The 26,897-nt window shown below is 34.7% G+C and overlaps 1 protein-coding gene across 1 annotated transcript in view; it reads left to right on the forward strand.

Moving 5' to 3' along the window:
- Positions 1 to 26,897, forward strand: part of LOC141451024 (uncharacterized) — a 380,810-nt gene that overhangs the window by 4,133 nt on the left and 349,780 nt on the right. The window contains exon 2 of the mRNA XM_074122040.1: positions 14,404 to 14,535. Within this exon, the coding sequence (XP_073978141.1) occupies positions 14,443 to 14,535 (93 nt within the window). The 5' untranslated portion in view covers positions 14,404 to 14,442. The remainder of the gene's footprint in view (positions 1 to 14,403; positions 14,536 to 26,897) is intronic.

The raw sequence follows: 26,897 nt of genomic DNA on the forward strand, positions 1-26,897 counted from the left end.
ACCTCGATACGCGCCAGTGGTGCTATCTCTCTGACTTTGCACGGACTTTTCAAACGACCTTCGTATATGGGACTTTTGGATTAAAGGTTTCGGGGGTTACGATAAGTAATCCAATTTTACAGAATCTAATCCTTACAATCCAAAAATCCTTTGAAGAATTCACCAATGCTCTTTATCATGTTTCCAGATAAAAGCCTCTATTTTATCTCTTGCTTTTGTGACGGATCTGATAAAATTCCGCTATCAATGGTTCTATGATTCCTTATTCTATCATCACAAACCTTCGGTAAATTAGCTTTCAAGCCTAACATTACCCGATTCTCCCTTCCTTCAGCTGAAGCGCCACTGGCCTCTTGATCATCTGAACTGGTTCCAACGCCATTAAGTGATTAACTCTTGAGTGACTCCTTCAAATGTTACTCGTTTCATTTTACTCTAGGCTTACATTAGCTTGCTGCAACTTATGCAGCTGCAAATAAATACATGAATGAAAAAAAAGAAAAGAATTTACAAAGAACTGTTAAATTTAGCGAACTTCAAAACACAGTCCTTATTTTTTTGCAACCACTAAGTGCCATTTCTTCCCAAGTTTGCCCTGTTTCTAGATTAGAATTTTCCCCTTACAAAACTACGCACTTTACGTACAAAGAACAAATCGCAGAACCACCTTATATGAAATATGTAATAAAAAACCATTTTTAAAATCATTTTATGAAAACCAAAATCTGGGAAAATAAAAATTATTTAACGGAAACGCGTGTATTCTGAATAAATAATAATGCATAATTGTATTCCGCAATATTTTAACAGTATCAGGTTGTTTTCGGACACTTTTTGAACTGTAATTAACTGATAGATCCTGTGCAATCATTTTAAAATCTTCTGTAACTCGAGACAAGCATCAGGACCCAAATCCGTTTTACATAGCAAATGAAAACAGCAAGATTAAAGAAAATGATAATTGTAATTTTCATTGAGAAAGATTTCCTCATATTTTTAATTTAATAAAAAACCAAGAAAACCCCTTTGCATGAATATAAAGGAAATCATATAATTATGATCATATCGCATGCAATAACATTGTTAGGAAATACTTTTGTCCGAATTGGTCTTCCCTAAATTGCCAACTCGTACTTTTTGTCTTAATAACCTTCGATTTATAATTTCAATAAAATGCTGGTTTATGATTAGTTTTTTTAACTTCATTGAATTAATGAAATTTTTTTGAATTGAATTTTCTTTTCAAGAAATTTAACTTTCAACAAGTAAATTCTAGCTCTTTACTTGATTGTTCATTGCCGATTCCAGTACGATCTATTGTGGCTCCCTAGAATGAGGATGCCATTGAATTGTGTTCGTCTAGTGAGTATGTGAATGAGATAATGGGGCTAACGTTTGCACATAGGCTTGCTCTACCCTAACATTAACACAATTACCTTATTAATTGTGTAATTGTATAATTAATTAATGACCTCATAATTATTAGGTGCTAGGTGCTTTGGTTCAAGTGTTTGGGGCAACAGTTTAAGCGTTAAGATAAGCTTAATTTCCTGAAGAAGAGGCTTGTCCTTTTTTGGATTATTTAACAGTTTAATAGGTTGAAATTATAAATTTTATCCAACATTGCAATTAATCTAAATCTGATATTAGATGAAAGACCAAAACTGGTCAGGGATTCAATAAATAAGCGTAACAAAAAAGATATTGTCCCGCAATTGTCCCAGATCCTATTTTCAATCCTCCTTCGTTTTCTAATAATATCTTTTATCTGTGAAATCTTTACTGGTTGTCCTTTTTTCAAAAAGAATTTTGGTCTCCCTATCTCTGACTCGTTTGACACCATAAGTCCAGATGTGGAGGACCAAATTGTACCTAAAACATCTTCTTTAGATTGAGGTTTTCATAAAATTATACGTGTGCATTATTACAGTGATTTGCGTGTGTTTGTGAAGGTTAGCCTAGTAACTCCTAAAGGCTAAATCCTAACCATCTCTACAGGCTATGTTGAGCGTTGATTTGACATATGGATAACGTAGGGATAACGTATGGATAACGTAGAATTGGCTAGTCCACTCTCGAGCACTATTATTATTGTTTTCTTTATGTTTTAAGGGTACATCTTTCGTTAGTAACTCATTTGCAAACTGCGCTTTTAGAGCAGAAAGTATGGTAATCAATTATGTTTTCGAGTGACCATTTCTGTAATCAAACAATACTTCTTCTTCCAATTCCCACACTTATTTTAAGAGATCGTTTTTCATTTCTGTGTAATATGTGACAATTCACACCGTAGTCTTTTATTTTGAAATGGCTATTCTTCACTGCGACCATTGTTAGATCTGTTGAGTCTCCTAGTAGTGCCCAGGTGAGACCCTGGGGCTCCTCCAGATGACAAAACAACTCACTCAGGAACTCGTTGGGAAGTTCTAGAAAAAAGAAGTGTGAGCATTTGGGGATAACCACTCTTAAAAGCTCTCCCAAGAAGATTAGGGTTATGAAACAGTCCTCTCCTTATAACTACCCAGCCCTTTCAAGGAAGCGAAGGGCTCTCCACCCAATCTACGACCTAAACGTTCCCCACCTGTTCTAAGGATGTCCCTCAAATCAAAAGAAACCAAACTCTCAGGTAATTGCCTAATGTAAGAGCGAAGTTGTTCAGTATCAACTCAAAGATGATTTTTTTTTGGTTTAAATTGTTCTTTATGAACCTCTTGTGTTCAATAGAGGCCTTCGTAGATTAAGCTGAAAGCAACATTTCCTGTAACTGTTGTTTCCTTTGTTTATGCTAGAACCATTCTAGGACTAAATGGCGATCCTTTAAAACACAAAGGATTTTGCCCCTTGCTAAGGAATGGAGATCAGTAACAGGCTCCAATTGGTAGTGTAAAGTAAAGCCACATTGACGGTTACTTTTAACAAATTTGAAAAAGAAAAACAAGGCTTCGAGTTAAAATAGTGGAGAAATTAGGTGGTATTGTGTAAAGGCGAGTGCTAAAGAAGGCTTTCCGTGGTTAGGCCCTCTGTGTAAATAGAGAACTAGTTAGCAGTTAAAAAGGTTAAAACGCTTATATCCCTCAAATGATGCCTTTAAAAGAAATTAGACCTGTTTACTTTATTCAAATCTTGGGAGTCTTTACCATCTTATTAAACAGTCTTCTACTTCTAGACCATCATCAATCGTCTCCACTTCGTGCCTAAGGTTGCTGACCAAAATTTTCGTGACAGAAATTCATTTTAACTTTGAAGCTCCTCCATTTACTTGGAAGGTTATCCGTTATTGCGTTATACCAAAATTCTTAGCAGCTTTTTAATCTGTATAATGAGATTGTAGTGCCCGGATCAAATACTATTCATTTTTGACTAATGACGAGTAGTTGAAAGCCCTTTGTCTACTGTAAACCAAATGTGCTTCATTACGGTATTGGTAGAAGGGACTCTATCCCAATCAACCGTTTCCTGAACCGTGCCCTTGACCTAGAGAGCCTGAGCCAGGGCGTATATCCTCCTTAGAACATTCACATTCTTTAAATTTGTGGCGAATTTTATGATATCTGTGGGGGACGATTTGTTTGGCAGGAGTGCATCAGGGGGAGATTCTACCTGAGGGCTTACACCCCTCTGATTTTTCGAATACAAAGTAATGGAATGGTAAACTGTTTAACAATGAAAAGAGGTAGAGGTCTAGTTGTGTAATGTTTGCTTCTTGAAGTGGAAGGACTGAATAAATTGCAGACAATGTTATTGCTACGAATAACGAAGGCTGAATAGCACATCAACTGATAGTCTAACTCTAACTTGATACAAATAAAAGAAAAAAAAAACATACCGGAAAAGAGAGTTCTTCGTGTTTATTTTAGCACTAAGCCCAGAACGTCTCTGCTCAACTGAAAACACATTGATACTCAAATGTTTGATAACAGAAACAGAATAAAATAATAGTCATGGAACTCCCATTAAAGTTTTATTTTAACCGGAATATTCTAAAAAATACTTCTTAATTAATTTTATCTAGTTCTAAGAGGCTCACCAATTTTTCGATGCTCACGTCGCCATTTTGAAGACTCCCCACGGTTGTCGAAGATTAACTTTGCGGCTTCGGCTGTCGGGTCTATAGCCTCATAGTTCGATTTCAGTAATCCCAGTAAATTCCCACAATATCAATATCGATTTTCCATTAAATCGGATTAGGTCTCATAATTTGATGATTGGTAGTTCGTTTATATTTAAATGTGAAACTGAAAACCCGGCAATTTCATCTTGAAAACTGTTGATTCTATTAATTTAAGTCAAATTTAAAAACTAGATGTGCCATTCTTCGACATTCTTTAATTGAAATTTTTACACAATATTTAACGTCCTAAATGCTTTTTCCCATTGTTGGAATAATTTCAAGTGAAAATCAATTTTCAAATGACTACCCTATTCTTACTTTGTCATCAATTCGGGTTTTGTAACTTTCATTGCACAATACATCAATGTCGCCGCTTAATAGATCGTCTCCTCTTCTGTGCAAAAGCAGTATTGTTCGGTTGCCTTTTATTATAAGTTGGGAAAGTAGTTTCTTTTTCTCTTACCTAATTTTTCATTCTTAGAAATCACCTTTCTGATCGGTATTTTTTGCATTAGTCATATAACTAATAATTCTTCATTTCACCCAGTGAAGAGTTCTGGAGTTCCTGAGGGAAGTTTTTCTAGGACCCCATTCTCTTCATAGGACCCCATCTTCACATCAACCACATTCTTTCTCCACATTCAGATCCTGTCCAGTCATCTTTCATCTTACAACTGCAATTAAATTCTCTAGAAAAATAGTTTTAAAAATATAAGGATAAAATAGAACGTTTAAAAATGTCACAACACTGTTTAGATATTTTGAATTGTACATTGACAATTATTTGAGAACATATCAGCGTTGATTTGATCAACGAAGAGTTCACAGCCAGTTACTCCAACATCTATCGATACGAAACTTTCGCGACCAGTCGGAAATTCTCGTTCACTTCGATCTAAATATATCATTTATTCAGTCCTAATCTCCAACCGTTATGATGAATTTCCCTTTCGCTTTTTAGTTCACCCCAACCCTCCCATTGACCAGCTTGACTTTTATTGACAAATCCAGCCGTCGATTGGATTTTGACATTACTGGGGTTCAATAACTGATTCGTATGAGATCTTGTAATGTCCTCATATCAGTGGCCTGATTTACTTATTGCAGAAGCTTTCACCATTTGAAGTTGGAATAAATATATTAAATTTACCTGCAGTCATTTCCATATTTACACTAAAATCAGAGTATTAATCAAATGGCTTTTGTTTATTTACAATATTTACAAACTACGAGATGGTTGAAATGCTTTGGCATCAATGGCTTTTGTAAAGTCGCAATTTCAGACCTAGGATTTCTGACAAAAACAGAAACGATAATATCAAAACGAGTACAAAGTTTAGACTATTTAACGATCTTACGTTTTTCGAGATATTCTGTTAACACTCACTTATCAAATCCAGTATCCAGCTACTAAAAAAAGTTTTTTTTGGAGTCTCGAAACTTGTTTTTTTTGGAGTCTCGAAACACGTAATTGGTCTAAACACTTGCAAAAATTGGTCGCCAAAGTTTCTCTTAATAGAAAAAAGGCTTTATTTTCTTTCAAATTTTCTTAATTTTTTTTCTTTTTGCATTAAATTAATTGCTTTCAAGAATACGGGACTTACGTATGGCCGCGGATTTGGCTAAGGCTGGGATTGGATTTAGCTACAAGTTATTTATAATGCTAGTTTGTTAGCTACTCTGCCCTGGATCTGTGGAGGATGTACTGGTATTATTAGGGAACGGATTCTTATGTATTTACATATTTTTTTCTAGGCAATTTACAGACGTTTTTCAATTAGAAGTATTCATACTGACACTTTTTAAGCCGTTTGAGTCTACTTTTATTTCACATATTTCCACATATTTGGATGTTATCGCATATTTATACATATTTGATTAAAATAAATAAATATTTCTACATATTTAATCAAAATATGTACATATTTTTCATAATTGGGAGGTGGTTGACAGGAACTGTGAACCACAGACCGTAGGGCTGTGAATCACAGTGGGTACAATGGTTATTATAATTTATACAGAATGCTGCTAAACAGTGACGGGCACTTGTTAGTTCTTTGAAGTTGTCTGACGTTGTCTGTTCTTTCAGCTCGTTCGTTGAAGTGTCCAATTCATTTCGTTCGGTCACTTAGTGTATTCTTTTTTGGGTGAAATGCCACGAACATCGGCCTTAAACAAACAACTGGTTGCTAAATATCTTCGCGAGTTTCCAGCAGAACTATTTCGAAGTGTTGGAGACATTTTGTACTGTACAGCTTGTGACAAGCGCGTTTCTTGCTCTCAACGTTCCCAAGTCACCCAACATATTGCCACCGGATCGCACATAGAGAATAAAAACAGAAAGAAAGAGAGGACGTCCTATCAAGCCTTCCTTACATCTCTGAGTACAGATCTGTGACGGGCTTTGGTTAGAGCAGATATCCCTTTCCACAAACTTAAAAATCCTCATTTCAAAGGATTCTTAGAGACCTACTCGTATATTGGGAAAAAAATGCCTGACGAGAGCGCTCTGAGGAAAAACTACCTGGAAGATATCTATAAAGATACACTAACCAAAATTCGAGAACATATCAAAGATGGACCGATTTGGGTGACAATTGATGAAACCACTGACGTTGAGGGCAGGTATATTGCCAATGCAGTTATTGGAAAACTTGACAGTGATGCTGATGTGGATTCAAAGCCATTCCTTTTGAACTGTGAGGTTCTCGAAAAATGCAATCATTCCACCATTTCACGATTTTCATAAAAAAAAATGTCCATTTTACTTAAATATTCCAGAAAATATTTTAAGAAAATCACATATTTTCCACATAATTGACGAAAATAAATGCATATTTTAATTAAATATTTGGCATTTTTAAATACATAAAAATCCGTTCCTTAGTTATTATCTTGAAAGCAACCAAATTATGCAGTAATTCATGACGAAATATAAAAATTCGAACTAAGTTGACCATTGTTTTGGATTTGAGGAGAAAGAAAGCTGATTTGAAACTAAATAGACCTTAAAATTCCAGATATGGCCTGAGACAATGGTCTTAAAATTTTGTGCATTTTTTCAAGGAAGGAAAATAACAGTTTCAACATAAATGCTTTTTTTCCCCCTCAAAGAAAACTGGAAAGAAAAGTTTGTATAATTCCTAGTCATTACAGCTTCTTCCGATCTAGTTATCTTGGAAATTCTTGATGAAGAAATTTAAGCTTCCTCATCTCTTCTAAATCCAACCTCCTTCAGTGTCATTCTCTCAGCTTTTGAAAATCCTTTTTAAACTTGTTCTCAGCTACCTCAAGCGTAATCCTTCCTCCTTCCTGGGTGCCCAATGAACAAAATAATGAGTAATGGTTGCCTCCGTTTTATGATGCCACTGTAGCCTTCGTTTCTTGAACCAAACACCTGTTTGTTTAATGATTCATTCAACTTAATCAAAAGATAGCGCACAACCGGGTGCGAACTATGGTCAAATCTCGTATCAAAAGTAGGAATCACCTTTTTCTTCTGAAGAACTGGAAGATCTCTATTACCAAACATTATTATCGTAGGATTTTTTCTTTTTATGTATTCTGACAATAGTTTTCAGTTTTCCTCAAAACTGTTGGACAGAATTTACTTCTATTTGCTTCATCTTTGTGGCACAATTATCATTCAAATATTCTATTCAGTAATAATTAATTGAAAATGAAATATGTTGCGAATTATTCATGAACTTTTCGCTCAATACAGGTCCAATTAACGCTCACCTTTGTTACTTTTTAAAAATTTTAGACAATTGAAGAGAACCTAGAATTAGTGTTTCATTTTTTATGAATTAAAATAAAATTTATGAATAAAACAAAGGCCTATTGTTAGGAATTTTCAATTACACTTACACATTCATTCTTGTTTAAAATAATTAATGAATTTAATTATTACGGTAATATTGTAATTAAACAATGTTCACTTTAAGTTAATTAAAACTTTGCTAGGACTAAGTGCCGTATTTTTTGTTTTATTTTAATTTTTTTGTGAATTGAATAGAATTTATAACCTTCAGGTTGATTATTAAACTTTTGGATATTGTATCACCTACTACATGAATCTGTATAATTAAAATATTAATAAATAAGTCTGTCTGATAAAATAAAAACTTTATAAAATAGCTTATTCTAGTGTTATGATTGGTGTTGAAAATAATCTATACTACCTTAGTTGGAAAAAAGTTCACAAATGTTTTTTGGGGCGTCTGCAAAAGTGAATCATTATTTAATTTTTTCTTTGGCTTAAAACTTAGCATTAGTCATTGCTTTAATTCGTCTTAGATGCAGAATATTCTGAATTGTTGGTAATCTTTAGGCGATCTAACTCTCTGAAATAGCAACAACGTGCAGACAACTTTGCCCAAAAGGCTAAACAAAGTGGATTTTGGATATCTTGGTGGTTGAGAGCTCCATTAATCTTAGAATCCAAATATTTTGTTACAATTTAGGCTACGAGGGTCGTTTGAAAAGTCCGTGCAAAGTCAGAGAGATAGCACCACTGGCGCGTATCGAGGTTATGTTTAGTTAGTAGCATCTCTTGGAAGAACACACACCAAGTTTCAGCCAGATCGGTCTATTTCTTTGTGTTTGGCATTCGTTTGAATCGAGGAAGTCGAATGATTTTCAAAAAATGGACGAAAAAGAATTTCGTGTGTTGATTAAACACTACTTTATGAAAGGCAAAACGCCTGAGGAGACTAAAGAGAAGCTTGATAAACATTATGGTGACTCTGCACCTTCGATTAGAACAGTTTATAAGTGGTTTCAAAATTTTCGGAGTGGCCATATGGGCACAAGTGACGCTGAACGTTCTGGACGCCCTGTTGAGGTTACTACTCCAGAAATCATTGATAAAATCCATGATATGGTGATGGATGACAGAAGAGTGAAGGTGCGTGAGATTACTAGTGCTGTGGGCATATCGAATGAACGGGTACATAATATTTTGCATCAACATTTGGACATGACAAAGCTATCCGCAAGATGGGTGCCGCGATTGCTCACGCTTGACCAAAAACGAAATCGTGTGAAGTGTTGCAAGGACGGTTTGCAGCTGTTCCAGAAGAATCCGCAGGACTTTAACCGTCGTTTCGTCACTGTGCATGAAACATGGATACATCACTACACTCCTGAGACCAAAGAACAATCTAAACAATGGGTTACCAAGGGGGAATCTGCGCCAAAAGACCGTTCCTTCGGCCGGAAAGATTATGGCGACTGTCTTTTGGGATTCGCAAAGAATAATCCTCATCGACTATCTGGAAAAGGGTAAAACTATTACAGGTGCATATTATTCATCGTTATTGGACCGTTTGAAAACCGAGCTGCAAGAAAAACGCCCACGATTGGCCCACAAAAAAGTCCTTTTCCATCACGACAACGCACCAGCTCACACCTCAGCAGTTGTGGTCGCAAAATTAATGGAAATAGGGTTCCAACTCGTTTCACATCCCCCTATTCTCCAGACTTGGCTCCCTCGGAGTACTATATGTTCCCCAATATGAAGAAATGGCTGGCGGGAAAAAGATTTTATTCAAACGAGGAGGTGATTGCAGAAACGAATGGCTATTTTTCAGACTTGGACAAATCCTATTATTCGGAAGAGATCAACAAACTAGAGCAGCGTTGGACGAAGAATATAAGCCTAAAAGGAGACTATGTTGAAAAATAAAAAAGGTTTATCCCAAAAAATTAAGTAGTTTTTATTTTTGCACGGACTTTTCAAACGACCCTCGTAGTATTATATATAGAGCCACACAACCGCTCGAATCGCAGGATAACCTACATTTTGAAATTGAATTTTTTAAAGGGCAGCCTTAACTTTCTAATGAAAAAAAAGATCTAAAAAGACCTCTCTAAGGTCTAAAATTTGATCTAAGACAGCATAGTAATTGCTACTTTTTAATGGTTACCCAACTCCTCAGCCACAATATTACATATGCATACATAATTTGTAAGCAGACGAACTAAAATTTGATTAAATACTGACTGGCGACAACTGGTGCATCAATCCAGCAGTAAATCACGAATTGCAGTAGTTCAAGTGCATAAATAGTAAATGAATTGAAATTCTTGTTTTGGGACAATGATTTTACAAGAACTGCTTGCTCCCTCAGAATCCCTTAAATCAAATAGAATGTAATATTTTTAAAATAAACAGCTAACCATAAATCTATTGGGTTATTCGCTTTTCTAGGGCTCCCAAGTCTTGTCGCTAATTTAGGCAAACAACCCAATAAAATATAAGAAGAGATATTATTATATTCTATGTACTCCTGCAACTCCACTTGAAAATAGTAATTAAAAAAATAATTTTATTTTATACTACTAGCCTGCACTAGACTTAAAAGAACAGAACTAAACGGACGCTATCGACTACTTAAAAGACTCTTACGACGATAGATCAAAACTCTCTCTGGACAACAAAAGACTTATTTATACTTCTATTTTGAAACCCATCTGGGCGTATGGAATAGAGCTGTAGGGTTCAACCAAACGCTCCAATCTCCAAAGGATTCAAATCTCTCCAATCTAAAATACTTCGAACTATTGTACACGCTCCATTTTATGTCTCCAACCTGACTATACACACTGACCTTAACATTCCTTCTATCACCGAAATTGCTAAAACACAATACAGAAAACTCCACTTCAGCCTGCAATCTCATATAAATCTTCTAGCTCAAAATCTTTCTTCTAGAACTCTTCCTGACAACCCGACAAGACGTCTTAAAAGACAGTGGCCTCGTGATCTCCTCTCCAGTGAAGAGAGTGACTAACCATCTCTACTCGTTACTTATCATTTGTTACTCGGTTATCACTGTTACTTATAACGTGCTGATTGTAGCATAAACACACACACAAAAAATATTCCACAATCTTATATTTATGAAGAAATCAATTGGTTATTAGCAAGAGAGAATATCTGAATGATAAAGAATCGTTAGCAATCAAACATTTAAAATGGAAACGGAATGCAAAATGAACTAAACAGTCACTTTTGTAACTAAGCTGTTTTAATCAATATTTTAAAGTAGAAATATTAAATAGTGATTTGTTGGCCAATAAATCAGATTTAGTAAGTGAAATGGAACCCCCACACTAGACTTAAAAGAACAGAACTAAACAGACGCTATCGACTACTTAAAAGACTTAGACGATAGATCAAAACTCTCTCTCTGGACAACAAAAGACTGATTTATACTTCTATTTTAAAACTCATCTGGGTGTATGCAATAGAGCTGTGGGGTTCAACCAAACGCTCCAATCTCCAAAGGATTCAATCGTTACAATCTAAAATACTTCGAACTATCGTAAACGCTCCATTTTATGTCTCCAACCTGACCTTAACATTCCTTTTGTCACCCAAGTTGCTAAAACACGATACAGAAAACTCCACTTCAGCTTGCAATGTCATATAAATCCTCTAGCTCCAAAATCTTTCTTCTAGAACTCTTCCTGAAAACCCGGACAAGACTTATTAAAAGGCAGTGGCCTCGTGATCTCCTCTCAAGTGAAGAGAAGGACTAACCATATAATGTTTTGGAGTGTTACCACTGGGTAACTTCTCTACTCGTAACTTATCATTTGTTAACCGGTTATCATTGTTACTTATAGCGCTAACGCGCTGATTGTAGCACAGTAAACAACTTTTTCTTTATAACTCCCCTGTGAAATACAATTTCGACATGCCCATAATTTTTGGTTCAACCATTCGTCCAAAAAAATATTTATTCGAACTCAGGAAACCAAAACAGTTTCTATTCCTGCTACAAACTCATCCCAATTTTGCATTACTAACTAACAAACATCATATTTAAATAAGAAGTTTTTAAACTTCGGAAAATCTGTTTAATCAGGGATTAAAGTAAAAATTTGACTAAGTAAGTAACATTTTCGATTCTAGTTCATTATACTAACAGTTTCTTAAGATTCCGAAAATAAGATTTGCAATTATACAACATCGAAATTAAATCCTTCGATCAGATTTATGAATGCACATAGAATTTTGTCTTACCAATCAGTCCAGTAATTTAAACAATATCATAATGTAAAAAAAATTGTTTCTATTTCTATCAGTTTTATCTTTAAGGGGTAAAATTACATTCAGTAATACTTATTTTACATTTATTCTTTATTTCCTTATCGGAAGCATCATTCCATTTTCCTCTGCCTTCCAGTCGTCCAACCTCGACTAGCTATTTTCTTCTCTACTGACTCGGGTTTCCTCCCTTCGTTCTTGGGATCCTTTAGCTAGGGCTATTTCCTTGGGCTCATCCTTTGCTCAAGAAGATACCATCTTAGCTCCTTTTTTTTATAGCTTGCCTTGTTCAACTATTCCTTTTTAACGCTCTTCTTTTTTTTTTATCCCCTCTTTATTTCAGAGGCCACTTTTTACATTAGACTTGCTCGTGAAAGCAGATATGTGACAGTTTCTTAGGGAAAGGAGTTGTAATATCTATGTGGAAATCTCCTCGGCTTTTTTTACCTAAACAGGCTGTGTGACATGGTGCGCGCCCTACAGTCTGTATGCGCCACTCAGTGGTACTTTGTACCAAACTTCAGAATTGTATAGCCGAAAAGGGGAATGCGTTAGGTTGAAATGTAACCTTCATATATCCTTCATACATTTACCTGCATTACATTTAATCTTCATATTTTAACCTCTCACATTTATCTGCGGAAGTAAACATTTAAGAGTATCCTATCCCACTTAAGAGGATTACTTAAATAGAGGATTAGAATCTCAGAGGTGCGTTGTTTACAAGCGAGCCTAATATGAACAGATCTCATACTGTTCAAGCTTGTTTTTCAGATCAATCTTTCCCAAAAGTCTAATGATGCTGCCATCATTTCTAGCCCTATTTTCGGAGAGTTCAACGGAATTTTGGTGAGCCTCCTTCAAGAGAACGTAACACTGTACAAAATAAGTCCACCATTCAATGTTGCTCTCATCACCTAATCGCTTTTTCTTATCAAATCGCTACTCACTTTCCCACCATGAACTCAGCTCATTGCTTTGACTCTTAGCGACTTAGCTACTGCTGAAGTATACTTTGTTTTTAGAAATTGACCATCAAACCCATGAGTGTTATTCAATTCACAGCTTCTATACCATAATTCACACTTCTCCGTCTGAGCCAACTCCAGTCGTTCTTCCGCAAGACTTTAATGAAGTAGGTGATTCCTGTTTGAACCCATCTGTTCACAAGAACTACTTGTTGGTTCACGCCGCTGTAATTGTATAATATAATCTTGTAAGCCATAACCAATCGGAGCTATCCTCAGCATACTTCTGCCTTTTCTAAATCTATAAACGTTCCGTATTTACTGCAGCAGACCTTCTCTGAAACATGCTCCAGCATGAATACAATATAAACTTATATTTCCTTGCTTTAAGAGATTTAATATACCTATAAATTTGTTTACTTGTGTTACCTGCATCAAACTAAGTACCAATTCAAAATTGAAATTCTGTTAGGTTTTATTTCAAGTTATTGACTCCATAATTTCAGTTAATCAATCAATTACTTATACATAATACATATAAAACTGCTGTTAGGGTTACTTGAGTTAAGGGTTTACGAGTTGATTGACAGCCCGTTGTTTAAAGTGTTGATCTCTCATTATCGCTAAGTATTTTAAAATTATTCTATTAATTAAACAAAAAATAATATTTTATATTTCCGTTAGACCTTAAATTGTAAGGAGAAGAATGACCATAAAGAGAATTTTTTTAAAAACATTTCTGATTGATGCAACGTTTCGGATACGATTCATCTCCTTCACCAGAATTCTTTTTTCAGCTTTCGACAGCTGTATACGTTAAAAACAACAAATTAGAAACTCTGTTTAAAAAGTTAAACGTGAACGTTTCTAGTTTGTACTATTGAGTAAAGTTTTTCTTGATTCTGATGATGAGTGGAATCAATAGTATCGAAACGTTGAGAATCAATAAAAGAAGCTATCTTCTTATTTATTATAATAAATAATAATAAATAAATATAATAAATAATAATTTATTTCTCTGAGAGGAAACAGTGAGCAGTTTTCATGAAACTCACAACATGAATATAAGATCAAAAGCATTGCTTGGACTCGATCATTACTCTGAATTATAACCTTCACTTTTGTAAAAATATGAGATTTTTGTCTGCTTTTTATTTTAAAGTTGTTAGAACTTAATTCTAATTGAAGCTTGGCGCACACATTATTTGAAATCCTCAATATTTCTATTATTAAGTAGTTTCGTTTTCACTGCCCGATTCGACTAGGTTTGCGAGTAGCAAGAGAACGCGAACACATCACCAGCCATGATTGTGGAAAGCTACAGAAAAATGATTAACCCAACTCAGCCAATTGAGTCACCATTTTACATGCCGCACATTATCCAAGGAAGACCAATTGTAAGTATATTTATCTTATATTTTTACCTTATTCTACCTTTAAATTAATGTTACTATGGGAACAGATTTTATAAGTTTGTAGATTGGTTATATGAATATTAGAGAACATTTTGTTTACAATGAGACCATCTTACCCAGTATCGCCTCCTATTTGCATATATAATTACAGAATACATTATTATACACGTGGAGTGTTATTGATTAATTAAACTCGATTTCCTATTTTCAATGTTCTATTAAAACCATGTGGGAAGGTTCCTTTTGGTAGTAACCCTACCATGGGAATTACATATTCCGTGTAACTCCTACATGTATCTCCGTTTGGTATCTCTACTAATGAATTACATTTGTAATCATCTTCAATTAACAATGCTCTATTTCATATATTTATAATATTTATTTTATTAAAAGAGAATTACAGTCTATAGATTTATTTGAAATGTACAACCGCGCTTTAGTTTCACAAGTTAATACGTACAGAATATTATATAAATAATATTGAGGTGGCAGCGCTCCTATTAAGTGATTCACTCATTAACCCTTCCGTTAGAGAGTATGTCTCGAAGCTACTGGCGTTTAAGATTCTAGGAGGATCGAGAGGATTAAAGGTGACGAACTAGTGCTTTAGAATTTGAGGATACGGGGTTGTGAAATTTCTGGTACGAGTTCAGTTCTCGTAGTTCAGTGTGTTGCGTTCGAGGAGAGATAGAAAGGAAATATTCAGGTCATTGTGGATGGTAGGATTGGATACATAATATGGAGGTTCTACTTACTGTACGAAGCAACTGGTTGAGGATGTGATTGCAACGTTTAAGGTAAACCCTTTACAGTTCGATGTCATTAAAACTTATAAAAAACTACAACTGCTCCGCTGTCATTGTGAAATGTTGTTAGCGACAAGTGCTCTTTTTGGGTTTTTTAAAAGAGAAGGATAGTGTATTTTGAAAAGCCAAACATGCATCTCGCATCTGTACCTGAGGGTACCAACTATAGTTCTGATTTGAAGCAAATCGAAACGCAAAGAGCGTCCCAGTGAGGAAAATTAAAATGAAGTTATAAAACATTCTATGTGAAGAGTGTCATTGCGAGCCAGTAACCCTTCTGTAGATTTTCGCGGTTTTCTGGTTACTAATCTAATCAGGCGGCTAACCCAAGCATATCACATCCACTCTCTAAAGTCTTAAGTTCAGCTAGAAAAAAAAAAACATTGAAAAATATTAAATTGAATTATAATTACAAGCAAATTTAAATCTGTAAGAGGGGAAATGCTCACGGAGACACCAATTCTGGTTTAAAATAAGATAACCATAACAATTAGGTTTATCTAGTCTGGAAACATGTTGAATTAACTTAACATCATTGTACTAACTGTAATAATGTATATGTTACAATAGCAGTAAAGGTTACGTTAACTTCAATTTCTCTATTGTTTTGTTCAAACCTGGTTTTTTGTAAATCTCTATAGAAAAAAATGTTAGACTAATTGGAGTTAAATAGCTTATATTAAATATAACGTAGTAATTTAATAGACTGATATCAATTTGTGTGCAGAATGTGTTTAACAGTGATATCAATGCGATAAGTTAGTCCATCAAGCACCGGGAAACTCCCAAATAACTTCAAAATACTTCATCATATTATCAATGCTCCTTCTAACTACAATTTAATGTAAATAACAGCAATGCTTGCCAAAATGTTCACAAATTGACGTATTCTCTTCCCTGGCATTTTAAAGTACACTTACGCATAACAAATGAAATCCAAATAAATAAATCATTTTGTGTTTACTTTTAAAATATTAATAGCCTAATCCTTAGGTAATTATTTCATTTTTATGGACTAATTAGGCATTATTAATTAAGACTAATTAGACCAAATGGCAGGATATCATACTCAGACGGTAACTTGTGTACAGAATTAATTTTTTAAAGTCTTAACAAAAACTAAATTGCCTTGTTTTGTAAAATGACATAATGCACAACTTAATGTCTAGCGTTCGGCTTAGTACGGTTATTTAATGGATCTCAAGCATTGAAACAGACATCTAATTGGAACTAAATTTAACGAACCAAAAATATCCACTAAATAAATTAACAAGCGTCGTAAAGTTCTTAATGGACCTCTAGAATTGTACTCCATTAATTTAACCACATCGCAATTCTGGTTAGCTTTTATTTTGTGCAGAGAACGTGTGATCCTGTAGAATAGTAGGACTCAGATATTGGAATTTTACGTCTTTTATTATACCTTTAACGAGCAAGCAGTGTGAGCCGGCGCGTTGTCTTGATGGAGAACCCATGACACTTGTTCTTCCACAAATCGGGTCGTTTTTTCCTTACTCTTTCACAGAGTTGAGCAAGCACCTCACGGTAGTAATGTTGATTAATTATAATCGATATTTTCATCCGTTTCGGACGTGGAAGGGCGACCCAGGCGGTCATCATCTCCGACGTCTTCTCGGTCATCAAAAACTTGCGCACGTGATTAACATTCATCGCCATAAACTTCTTTTAATAAAAGATAAGTTTCAGTAGCTGTTTTACCAAGTTTCATGTAAAATTTCACGGCAATTTGTTGCTCTACTACATGTGTAGTGTCATGTTTTCGGCAAAACGAAACTAACACCTCTTACACAAACGACGGTTCCGGTCAGACAGATTTCTCTACAAAAACGTGAGACGCTGCAATCGAAAGAGAAGGCTTTACGCTGCACACCTGTCGGTCGTTATGATTTGGCGCTTGCATAGTTTTTCTATAGCAGCATCAGTCTCGTTATTTAATAGTCACACCAAGTACTTGAACTTTGTAATTAGTGTGCTTACACGTATGCTAATTAATATTGGAATATTCTAAACCTATCTTTTCTTGAGTCTTAGTCTGGAGAGAATTTGAATCCTCAACTTCTTTTGCCGAGGAAATGGACTTTGGTTTTCGCCTTGCTACTTAGGTTTAATTAGCATCCATAATATTATTATGTCATCCTCATCCTAGAATTTTAATTCACACGCCAGCTATTGTCAAGTTTTTGCTGCGTACAAAATTTAAGACACGTCAATTTCAACTGCAACTGGTTCTCGGTACAACAAGTCTAGTTTCAACGTACCAGTTTCTATTCGTATTTTTTTATTTAACCCTCTAATGCATGATTTTTTTATTTCTTTCAAATTTATTTTTTTTAATATTATATTTTGATATAAAACAACGAAAAAATATTTTAAAAAATATTAGTCGCTTGTAATTTTCAGGAAAGTGAAATTTATGTTATGTATCATATATGCAATATCATGTTAAAAAATTGATTTTGTTGTAAAATGAGGATGGGATTATCAAATGTAAAATTTATGGGAAAAAAAGTTTATTGGTTATGATAATTATAAAAACAGTTTTTGTCTTTGTTGAAACAAAAATTTAAATTGCACTTTGCATAAAAATAACCCGTGCAACCAATTAATTTACATATATTTCGTTTCAAATCCCATAAGGGCCAATGATCTAATCCATCTTTTCTGACGCTAGCTGGTGGTCTCGCTGATGCAGATTTTTTTCTCCTCAAAGTGTGCAGTGAAGGAGATGGCCTTCCTCTTTTAGGCGCCATGGATCTGCCTATTTTACACAAGGTCTCACCAAGTTCCTTTCTGTACTCTTTTTGCGACATACATTGCGTTCGGGCAATTAACTTCCTTGCTTAGCCTGTCAAATCGTCTAATTTTATCTTTCGGTTCTATGCTATAAATTGTGGACAGAAGATGTACTAATATAGTACTAACTTCAAGAAAAATTACGGAATTGATATTATCAGACATCAGTGTACAAAGTTAGAAGACATATTATCTCATAACATGATGTTGCATATATGCAACACAAATGATTTTCAATTTTTGGTCTAAGCAAAAATTGTTATCAAATTTATAAAGTAATAATAGATAAATACTAATTTTCCCAAGCACGTAAAATTTTTAAAAATGTTAATTTTCAATAAAATAGGCACAAGAACGGTAATTTCTCCGCGGTCTTTACCACAGTCTACGGTCGTGTTGACTTTTTTTCACTTTTGGCTTTATATTAGCTCATTACCTTCTAGAACCGACATAAACCTTATATAAACTGACACTAGACATGTTGCGGCATATATTCATCATATTTTAATTCAAATGAAATCCAAGAGAGTTCTCCGGCACAAAGCTAAAGATTATGTAGCAGATATGCAACACGATGCACTATAGGGTTAAGACGCACCCACGTGGGAATCCAATACGCTGATTGCGTAGCTAATCCCTTTCCTGTAATTACTTATGTATATTTCTAATTTATATAACTATTAACATTTGATTTCAAAATTACCACATTATTACACATTAGCAAAAAAAAAATGTCTCTCTTTTTCATCTTTTTATCCTCCAAAGAACTTCAGAGAATTTTTTATTACACTTTTTAATATGTTCAACTTTAATGTTTTAGTTACTAAAGCACACTTTAATCTAATTTATCGTTGTGTCCTCACCGTGGGCGGAAGAATTAGGTCGGACATATCCCTTACCAGCAGCTGACATTTACTTGCACTAACTTGTTAATTAAGGTAATTTACTATTTTTTTTTGTTGAGAAATTGAAAAATTAATAAATGATAACTACTTTAAAATTACCCTATTGACTTAAAAATTCTACAAACTTTTTTTTACCAAAAGAGAGCAATATTAATTCTGTAAAAACTGTTAAAGAGTAAAGGGAGCTGGTTATTAAAACGCTAGAAAATATCTAATATTAATTGCATGACTCTCATTAACTGTAATTTTACCAAGTTCTCATTTTTTGGTGTCTAAATTTTGTTTTTATTGCTAACCGGTTTGGGTTTTCAACTATCACCGTTGGTTATTCATCAGTGAAGTGTTCTTGTGAAGAAATTATTATTAATTTGAAGTAATTATGTTCTTGCATAAATTATAGTTAAAGACTACTTAATAAAGTAAATAGTAATAAGTTAAATCAAAGTAATATCTGAAGGTAGAGCAGAATAATAGTGGGGTTAATTGTTGGTAAAATTCTTTACCCCTTGTTATGTAGGGTTTAATTTGGAGAATATGTTCAAGCAAGGCTTTCTAAACTGAAACTCAGCCGTTGGTGCTTGGTCCATTCGGCTTCTGGCAGCCCAATATAGTTTAGCCATAATGATTTGTGCTGTCGTTCGCGACGACATCTATCAAGGCGTGGCAGACCGGTAAGTGCTGACTATCCATTTCCTCCTCTTGCAGACACTGGGGGACACATAGGGCTATCCACCACCCCAATCCTATGCAAATGTTTTTGGAGGTAGTCATGCCCTGTAGGCATGCCACAGCCTCCTTTCTTGCAGTTGTTACCGAAACAGGACTCTCAAGCAGCGTTCCTTCTGCTTGATGCTGTTGGGTCCTTTTTATTTCTTCATTATAAGAAGACTTAACTACTTTTTTAACAGCGGAGAAGGCGAGCAGTGTGTCGGGTTGCTGCATTTCGGCTCCTCTGCGGGCTAGCTCATCTGCTTGCTCGTTACCCGTTAGGCCGCAATGACTCGGCACCCATTGGAGCACGACACGAGTTCCCTGCTCGATCAGAACAGCTGTATGGCTTCTTGCTATCCTCACCTCCGAGCGGTCAGTATGATGTCTGCTCAAAAGTTTAAATATTGTGGAGTTCTTTTGTTGCCCGAGGATAGTCTAAAGTAAGTTACGGTAATGAGAGCTGCCCGAAATGCAATCATATTTTAGTATTGCAAAATAGTAATGCTTCTAAGTGAGCTTTAGTGTAGGTGAAATGTTCAACTCTTCAGACTGACCAAGAACATAACTTTCAGTTGCAAATTTAAGTGCTATTACATCAAAAAAATTTGTCTTTTTATAATAATTATCAAAATTAATCATTGGCAAAAATATATTCTGTTCATTATTATTTTAAATTATATTCTTCTTTGTTATGAAATATGCTCTTTGTAATTATTTCACCTCTCTTTCCAATGAAGTATAAAACAAACCTCATAAAACTTCTTTGAAGAAGTATCCAGTAATGATAGTTAATTAATTAACTGACGATAATTTTCTTTTATCTTAGAAATTCATTTGAAGTTTTTATAGGTGAGACAGCGCAGTTTTACGTTGAATACATTACGTTAAATAAATACATTTTTAGCCTGCGCAATGTCTGGAAGAGTTGTGTTAGTTTTAACCATACAAGTTGGGCAAAATTTTTGTGAGATAGAATTGGCCAAATGTAAAGGAAGAACCAGCGTGAAAACTGGTTTTGCGGTTGAATACAATATATTTATCGTCGAGAGAATCAGAACGACCCAGATTTATCATAAAAAGAATGGAAGAAGAATACGGTTGGCACGGATCTTGTTACAGCATGAACTGGTGCATGCAGTAAATATCTGGGTCGTTTTCTTTTTTTAAAAAAATATTTTTACAGATTAGTTACAACAAACGTCAAAATTTATTGTGAAATAATAATGCAGTGTTTGGAACTCATGAAATAAAAATATTTTTTGAGATTTTACTTAAATTAGTTTTATTTAAACAAATATAATAAAAAAAATTCAATTTCATTTTATTATTTGTTTTAAAATGTTTAACGGCAATCTAGTTTTATCAACGATTCGATCCCCATCTGTTCATCATGAGGGCTTATTTTATCTAAAGTTATTTATATAAAAAATCCATTTTACTAACCACTGTTTGCTTTATAGTTACGTTACTTTGAAAGTGTAATTCGTGTCTTTAATACATTAATTTTAAGAATCCTTTTCTTTAAAATGGTCAGACGCTGTCACAAGAACTTTTTATTTTTTTTATTATAAATTTATATTTAAGCATCATTCAAGTAGACTCTTAACACAAACCTGAAAACATTGAATTGAATAGAATTTAATAAACTTCTGAACTCGCTTGTTTCAAATTTGGCGAAATTATTAAGTTTCACGCATGAAAAGTTAACCGTAGACGAGATAGAGCTAAAAATAGAATGGTCTGTTGAATCAATATTTAGAAGATGGAGATTCCTAAAATTTAGTCACCAACCCAACCATCTCTGTTTTTAAATAATTAAATATCTAGCCCCGCCCCTGCATGAGTGAACAAGAATTGCGAAGATATACATATATATTTTAGGAGCTACTTAACACGGAATGACCTGCAAGATTTTGCAGTAAATGTGACCCACTTAGAGCATGAAATAACTAAATTTATTTTATAAAATCAACGATAATTACAAAACTTAAAGCTAGATTATGTAACAACAAATTAGAATCTTCGTTGCATACGACAAAATAAATCAGAAGGATGAACTTGAAAGCAATGATACGATTTTGCATTTGCCTGGCTCTAATTTGCTCATCAAATCGTTGAAAGGGATTAATGCGAAGAATCGGTAAGAATGCATTGTACTGGCAGCCTAGGATAGCAAATGCGGTTGCACTCCCATCAAAACTCCTTTTCTACAGGATCGCGGGTAACGTTGTTTTTAGACACAGTTCGCCAGCAAGTTTACGATGACCAATAGTGGATTTGACTCTATAGTTTTTTTTTTTTTGGCATTGTCTTTCGCCATACAGCCAGCATCGTCTAGGTGCTTATCACTAGAATATCACTCACTCTCCATTCTTACTTATAAATACATTCACTTCAAACATTCATCCTCCTACTGTGTACGACTATTTACATAAACTACAACTAATGGATGGATCAGTACTCTATATTCCTGCCATCCTTATAGCTTAACCGAAATTAAAATCACGTAATCCTTCTCTAATCATTTTATTCCATTCATTCTAATCGGCTATAACTTTTAAATACATTCATATTTCTTTGCTAGCTCTGCTACAGATTTAAGCACATACTAGATGTTGGTGGAGAATATTATGGTCTTCTTAGCGAAATGGTGCATCTAAATACCTGTATAAGTCGTCAAACATTCGTTTCCTTTCTACCACATAACGTGGACAAATCATCATTATATGTTTGAAATCCTCCTCCTCATTGCAATCTACGCAAAGAGGAGAGAGGACCTTTTGTTGATCCTGTGAAGATACGATCCACACACAGCGTGGTTCGCTTTCAGCCTGCTTATTGTCGTAACAACCCATTTATTAATGACCGTTCCCTTAAACCATGGTTGTCTAGGTAACTGATCTTCCATAGTTTTATAGGATCTCACTTTATTACCATTACTGTAATCTGTCTGCAATTTTTGTAGTGCTGTCTTTTTGCAATTGTACACTTGATATCGGTGTGTGGTAATTTTTAGTTAGCCATTTCCCCCACTATTGGTGGCTTCCTTTGCAAGTTTATCAACAATTTCATTTTCTTTTATACCACAATGACCTCCTTACCCACAAAAAATTAATGCAGACCCCCTTCTCTTTAAAAGTGGCTATAATTTTTACAGTCTCTGCGATAATATGATTCATTCCTGCAGACTGGTTGTTTATATGTGATAATTTACACAACGCACTCTGGATGTCACTAATAATGGTATATTTTTTCTCCGACAACGAGTAAATTAACCAATAAGTTTTACCAACATAATGGTATGTAACTTCGACTTAACCTTCTTTCTAAGGTGTAAGTTTTCGAAACCTACGATGTTGGCCACAAAGAAAAGCGCAATAGTTGTGCATCTTATGTTATAACCCTATTTAAACAATTATTTTAACTCAAGAACTTGTACCAAATTTCTGTTAAAATTTATAATTAAGAAATATTTTATCAATTTAGAGTGTGCTTTAGAAACACGCGCAGATATTACATACATGAATATTAAATCTAAATAAAGTAACTTCAAAATATTCTCTGAAAAAACTGGAAATTCTTCTAATTGGTCTTTTTATTTAATTCATTAATCTCACCAAATTATATTTTCTCCTTCTAAACGTTTAATTTGTTCTGATAGAAAGCCATTTTTAGAAGAATCAATATAATCCGTTTTAAATTAGATACATAGGTTAAACGAAGTTAGATCAGTTTTTATTTATAAAATTAGGACAACCAGACTAAGGACTATTTATAGGAACTATTATAGTATATATGTTAATAATGTCGCTTCATTACCAAAAGAACGCCATCAAGCGGAATTTCCCCTAAACTACGTCACTCATACGTCAGATAGTTCAAGTTTCCATTCCTTTCGGTTTGCCAACACCTCAAGGTCAAATTTTTCTAACAACTTCCTCAGGATTAGCGAAAAAAGAAGATACTTACTCCTTCATGTTTTACCCAGAAGACCCTTTTCAAAACTCCTTAAGTTTTATCAAACAGGATTGTGCAGTGCCAAAATAAACTCTTAATTCTTTAAGATTCTTCGCGTATCATAGCAACTAAATGGCCATCTTCCGCCCAGTACCTAATCTAACCTTAACTTTCGTCTTAACTTAGAAGGTTACAGAATTGTGTTTAGAACGCAGACAGTAAGAAAGAATTGATTTTTCTAACAAATAAAAAGTAGCTATTAGGGAAAGGTTCAGTGGTCCAGAATATACTGAATTCCAATGCGGAGATCCCGGGTTCTAATCTAGCTGCCTAGCCTTTCTCCTCTTCCTAGGAGCTTCTTACAGCTAACTAACTGTAGATGGACAGTATTGCCTGTAACTAGAGACTAGAAGTGCACTATAAAAAGCTTCTGGCACCAATGACCTCAGATGCTGTTATGCCTTAAAAAAAGAGAAGATAAAAACTTCAGATTCTTTCACTAAAATATTTAGATAAAATATTTGTAAATGGCCGAACAAAAATACAAACAAAGTAAATATTTTCTTTTTAAATTAAATTTCTTTTTATCCAGCTGGATTTGGCCTCTGTGGGTGTATTATTTATAGATTCTGAACATCAATAATAGTCATTACGTCATTTATGAATAGTTAATGTTTACGTAATATTTACTCTTAAAAACAAAAAAAACGAAATAAAAAAAAATATAACAGCACGAGATAAAAAAAAATTAAAGTATTATTATTTCAAAAGAATTTTTTTTCAATACTTGTGAGTAATATTCAGTTGACAGCACCTTATCTGAATTCAACATATTTATTGCTTACGTGGGTGCGACGATAAATGATGGCAGAGAGATAAAATAGTCACAAAGTCACATACCTTCGATCAATGATACAAACCGACAAGATATAAATTAATTCAATTTTTCACCTTCTTTTAGCTTCAGATTTTTTCCTTACAATTTTTATATTTTACTCGTTTTATGTATTAAAATAGTTAATTATTGTACTAGTGAGGGAAGTGTACATTTTTCACGTACATCGAGTCCAAATTATATATTATTTACGAAGTTATAATTACATACGAGGGTCGTTTGAAAAGTCCGTGCAAAAATAAAAACTACTTAATTTTTTGGGGTAAACCTTTTTTATTTTTCAACATAGTCTCCTTTTAGGCTTATACACCTCGTCCAACGCTGCTCTAGTTTGTTGATCCCTTCCGAATAATAGGATTTGTCCAAGTCTGAAAAATAGCCATTCGTTTCTGCAATCACCTCCTCGTTTGAATAAAATCTTTTTCCCGCCAGCCATTTCTTCATATTGGGAGTCCGAGGGAGCCAAGTCTGAAGAATAGGGGGGATGTGAAACGAGTTGGAACCCTATTTCCATTAATTTTGCGACCACAACTGCTGAGGTGTGAGCTGGTGTGTTGTCGTGATGGAAAAGGACTTTTTTATGGGCCAATCGTGGGCGTTTTTCTTGCAGCTCGGTTTTCAAACGGTCCAATAACGATGAATAATATGCACCTGTAATAGTTTTACTTTTTTCCAGATAGTCGATGAGGATTATTCCTTGCGAATCCCAAAAGACAGTCGCCATAATCTTTCCGGCCGAAGGAACGGTCTTCGCCTTTTTTGGCGCAGATTCCCCCTTGGTAACCCATTGTTTAGATTGTTCTTTGGTCTCAGGAGTGTAGTGATGTATCCATGTTTCATGCACAGTGACGAAACGACGCTTAAAGTCCTGTGGATTCTTCTGGAACAGCTGCAAACCGTCCTTGCAACACTTCACACGATTTCGTTTTTGGTCAAGCGTGAGCAATCGCGGCACCCATCTTGCGGATAGCTTTGTCATGTCCAAGTGTTGATGCAAAATATTATGTACCCGTTCATTCGAGATGCCCACAGCACTAGCAATCTCACGCACCTTCACTCTTCTGTCATCCATCACCATATCATGGATTTTATCAATGATTTCTGGAGTAGTAACCTCAACAGGGCGTCCTGAACGTTCAGCGTCACCATATGGCCACTCCGAAAATTTTGAAACCACTTATAAACTGTTCTAATCGAAGGTGCAGAGTCACCATAATGTTTATCAAGCTTCTCTTTAGTCTCCTGAGGCGTTTTGCCTTTCATAAAGTAGTGTTTAATCAACAAACGAAATTCTTTTTCGTCCATTTTTTGAAAATCACTCGACTTCCTCGATTCAAACGAATGCCAAACACAAAGAAATAGACCGATCTGGCTGAAACTTGGTGTGTGTTCTTCCAAGAGATGCTACTAACTAAACATAACCTCGATACGCGCCAGTGGTGCTATCTCTCTGACTTTGCACGGACTTTTCAAACGACCCTCGTATCTTAAACGAAGTTTGAAAACAATCGTACACTCGCTTGCTCCAAGTGCGAGACAGAAATAACCTGAAACATAGCCTGAAACATAAGTAAAGTCGTAAATCTTTCATTTAAATGTTAAATCTGACCTCTGATAATCGATAAAAGTCCATCTGAAACTTGTAAGGGATACAATAAACATGCGTGCTGCAATAATAAAGTTAAAGATATTTATTATCCAGCATGGAGGATCATTTACAAGTACAATTTTAATTATCTTTTATTTTTTAATTGTTGATGATAAATTGTTACCTTAACTGGCACCGATCGTGTTGTAGATTAGTTGCTAGGTATTATATCAGTAAGTTTTAGGGATTCAAAATTGGCGAGGAATCGGTCCAAATAAAAACAACAACTCCGTCATTTTGCCAACGTTTCGACAAATACGAGGGTTGTTTGAAAAGTCCGTACAAAGTCAGAGAGTTTGTTTAGTTAGTAGCATCTCTTGGAAGAACACACACCAAGTTTCAGCCAGATCTGTCAATTACTTTGTGTTTGGCATTCGTTTGAATCGAGGAAGTCGAGTGATTTTCAAAAAATGGACGAAAAAGAATTTCGTGCGTTGATTAAACACTACTTTATGAAAGGCAAAACGCCTCAGGAGACTAAAGAGAAGCTTGATAAACATTATGGTGACTCTGCACCTACGATTAGAACAGTTTATAAGTGGTTTCAAAATTTTCGGAGTGGCCATATGGGCACAAGTGACGCTGAACGTTCTGGACGCCCTGTTGAG

The sequence above is a fragment of the Rhodnius prolixus genome, unplaced genomic scaffold (assembly GCF_049639745.1).
Source record: "Rhodnius prolixus isolate KJV_2025 unplaced genomic scaffold, Rpr scaffold_8, whole genome shotgun sequence".
Classification (NCBI taxonomy): Eukaryota; Metazoa; Arthropoda; class Insecta; order Hemiptera; family Reduviidae; genus Rhodnius; species Rhodnius prolixus.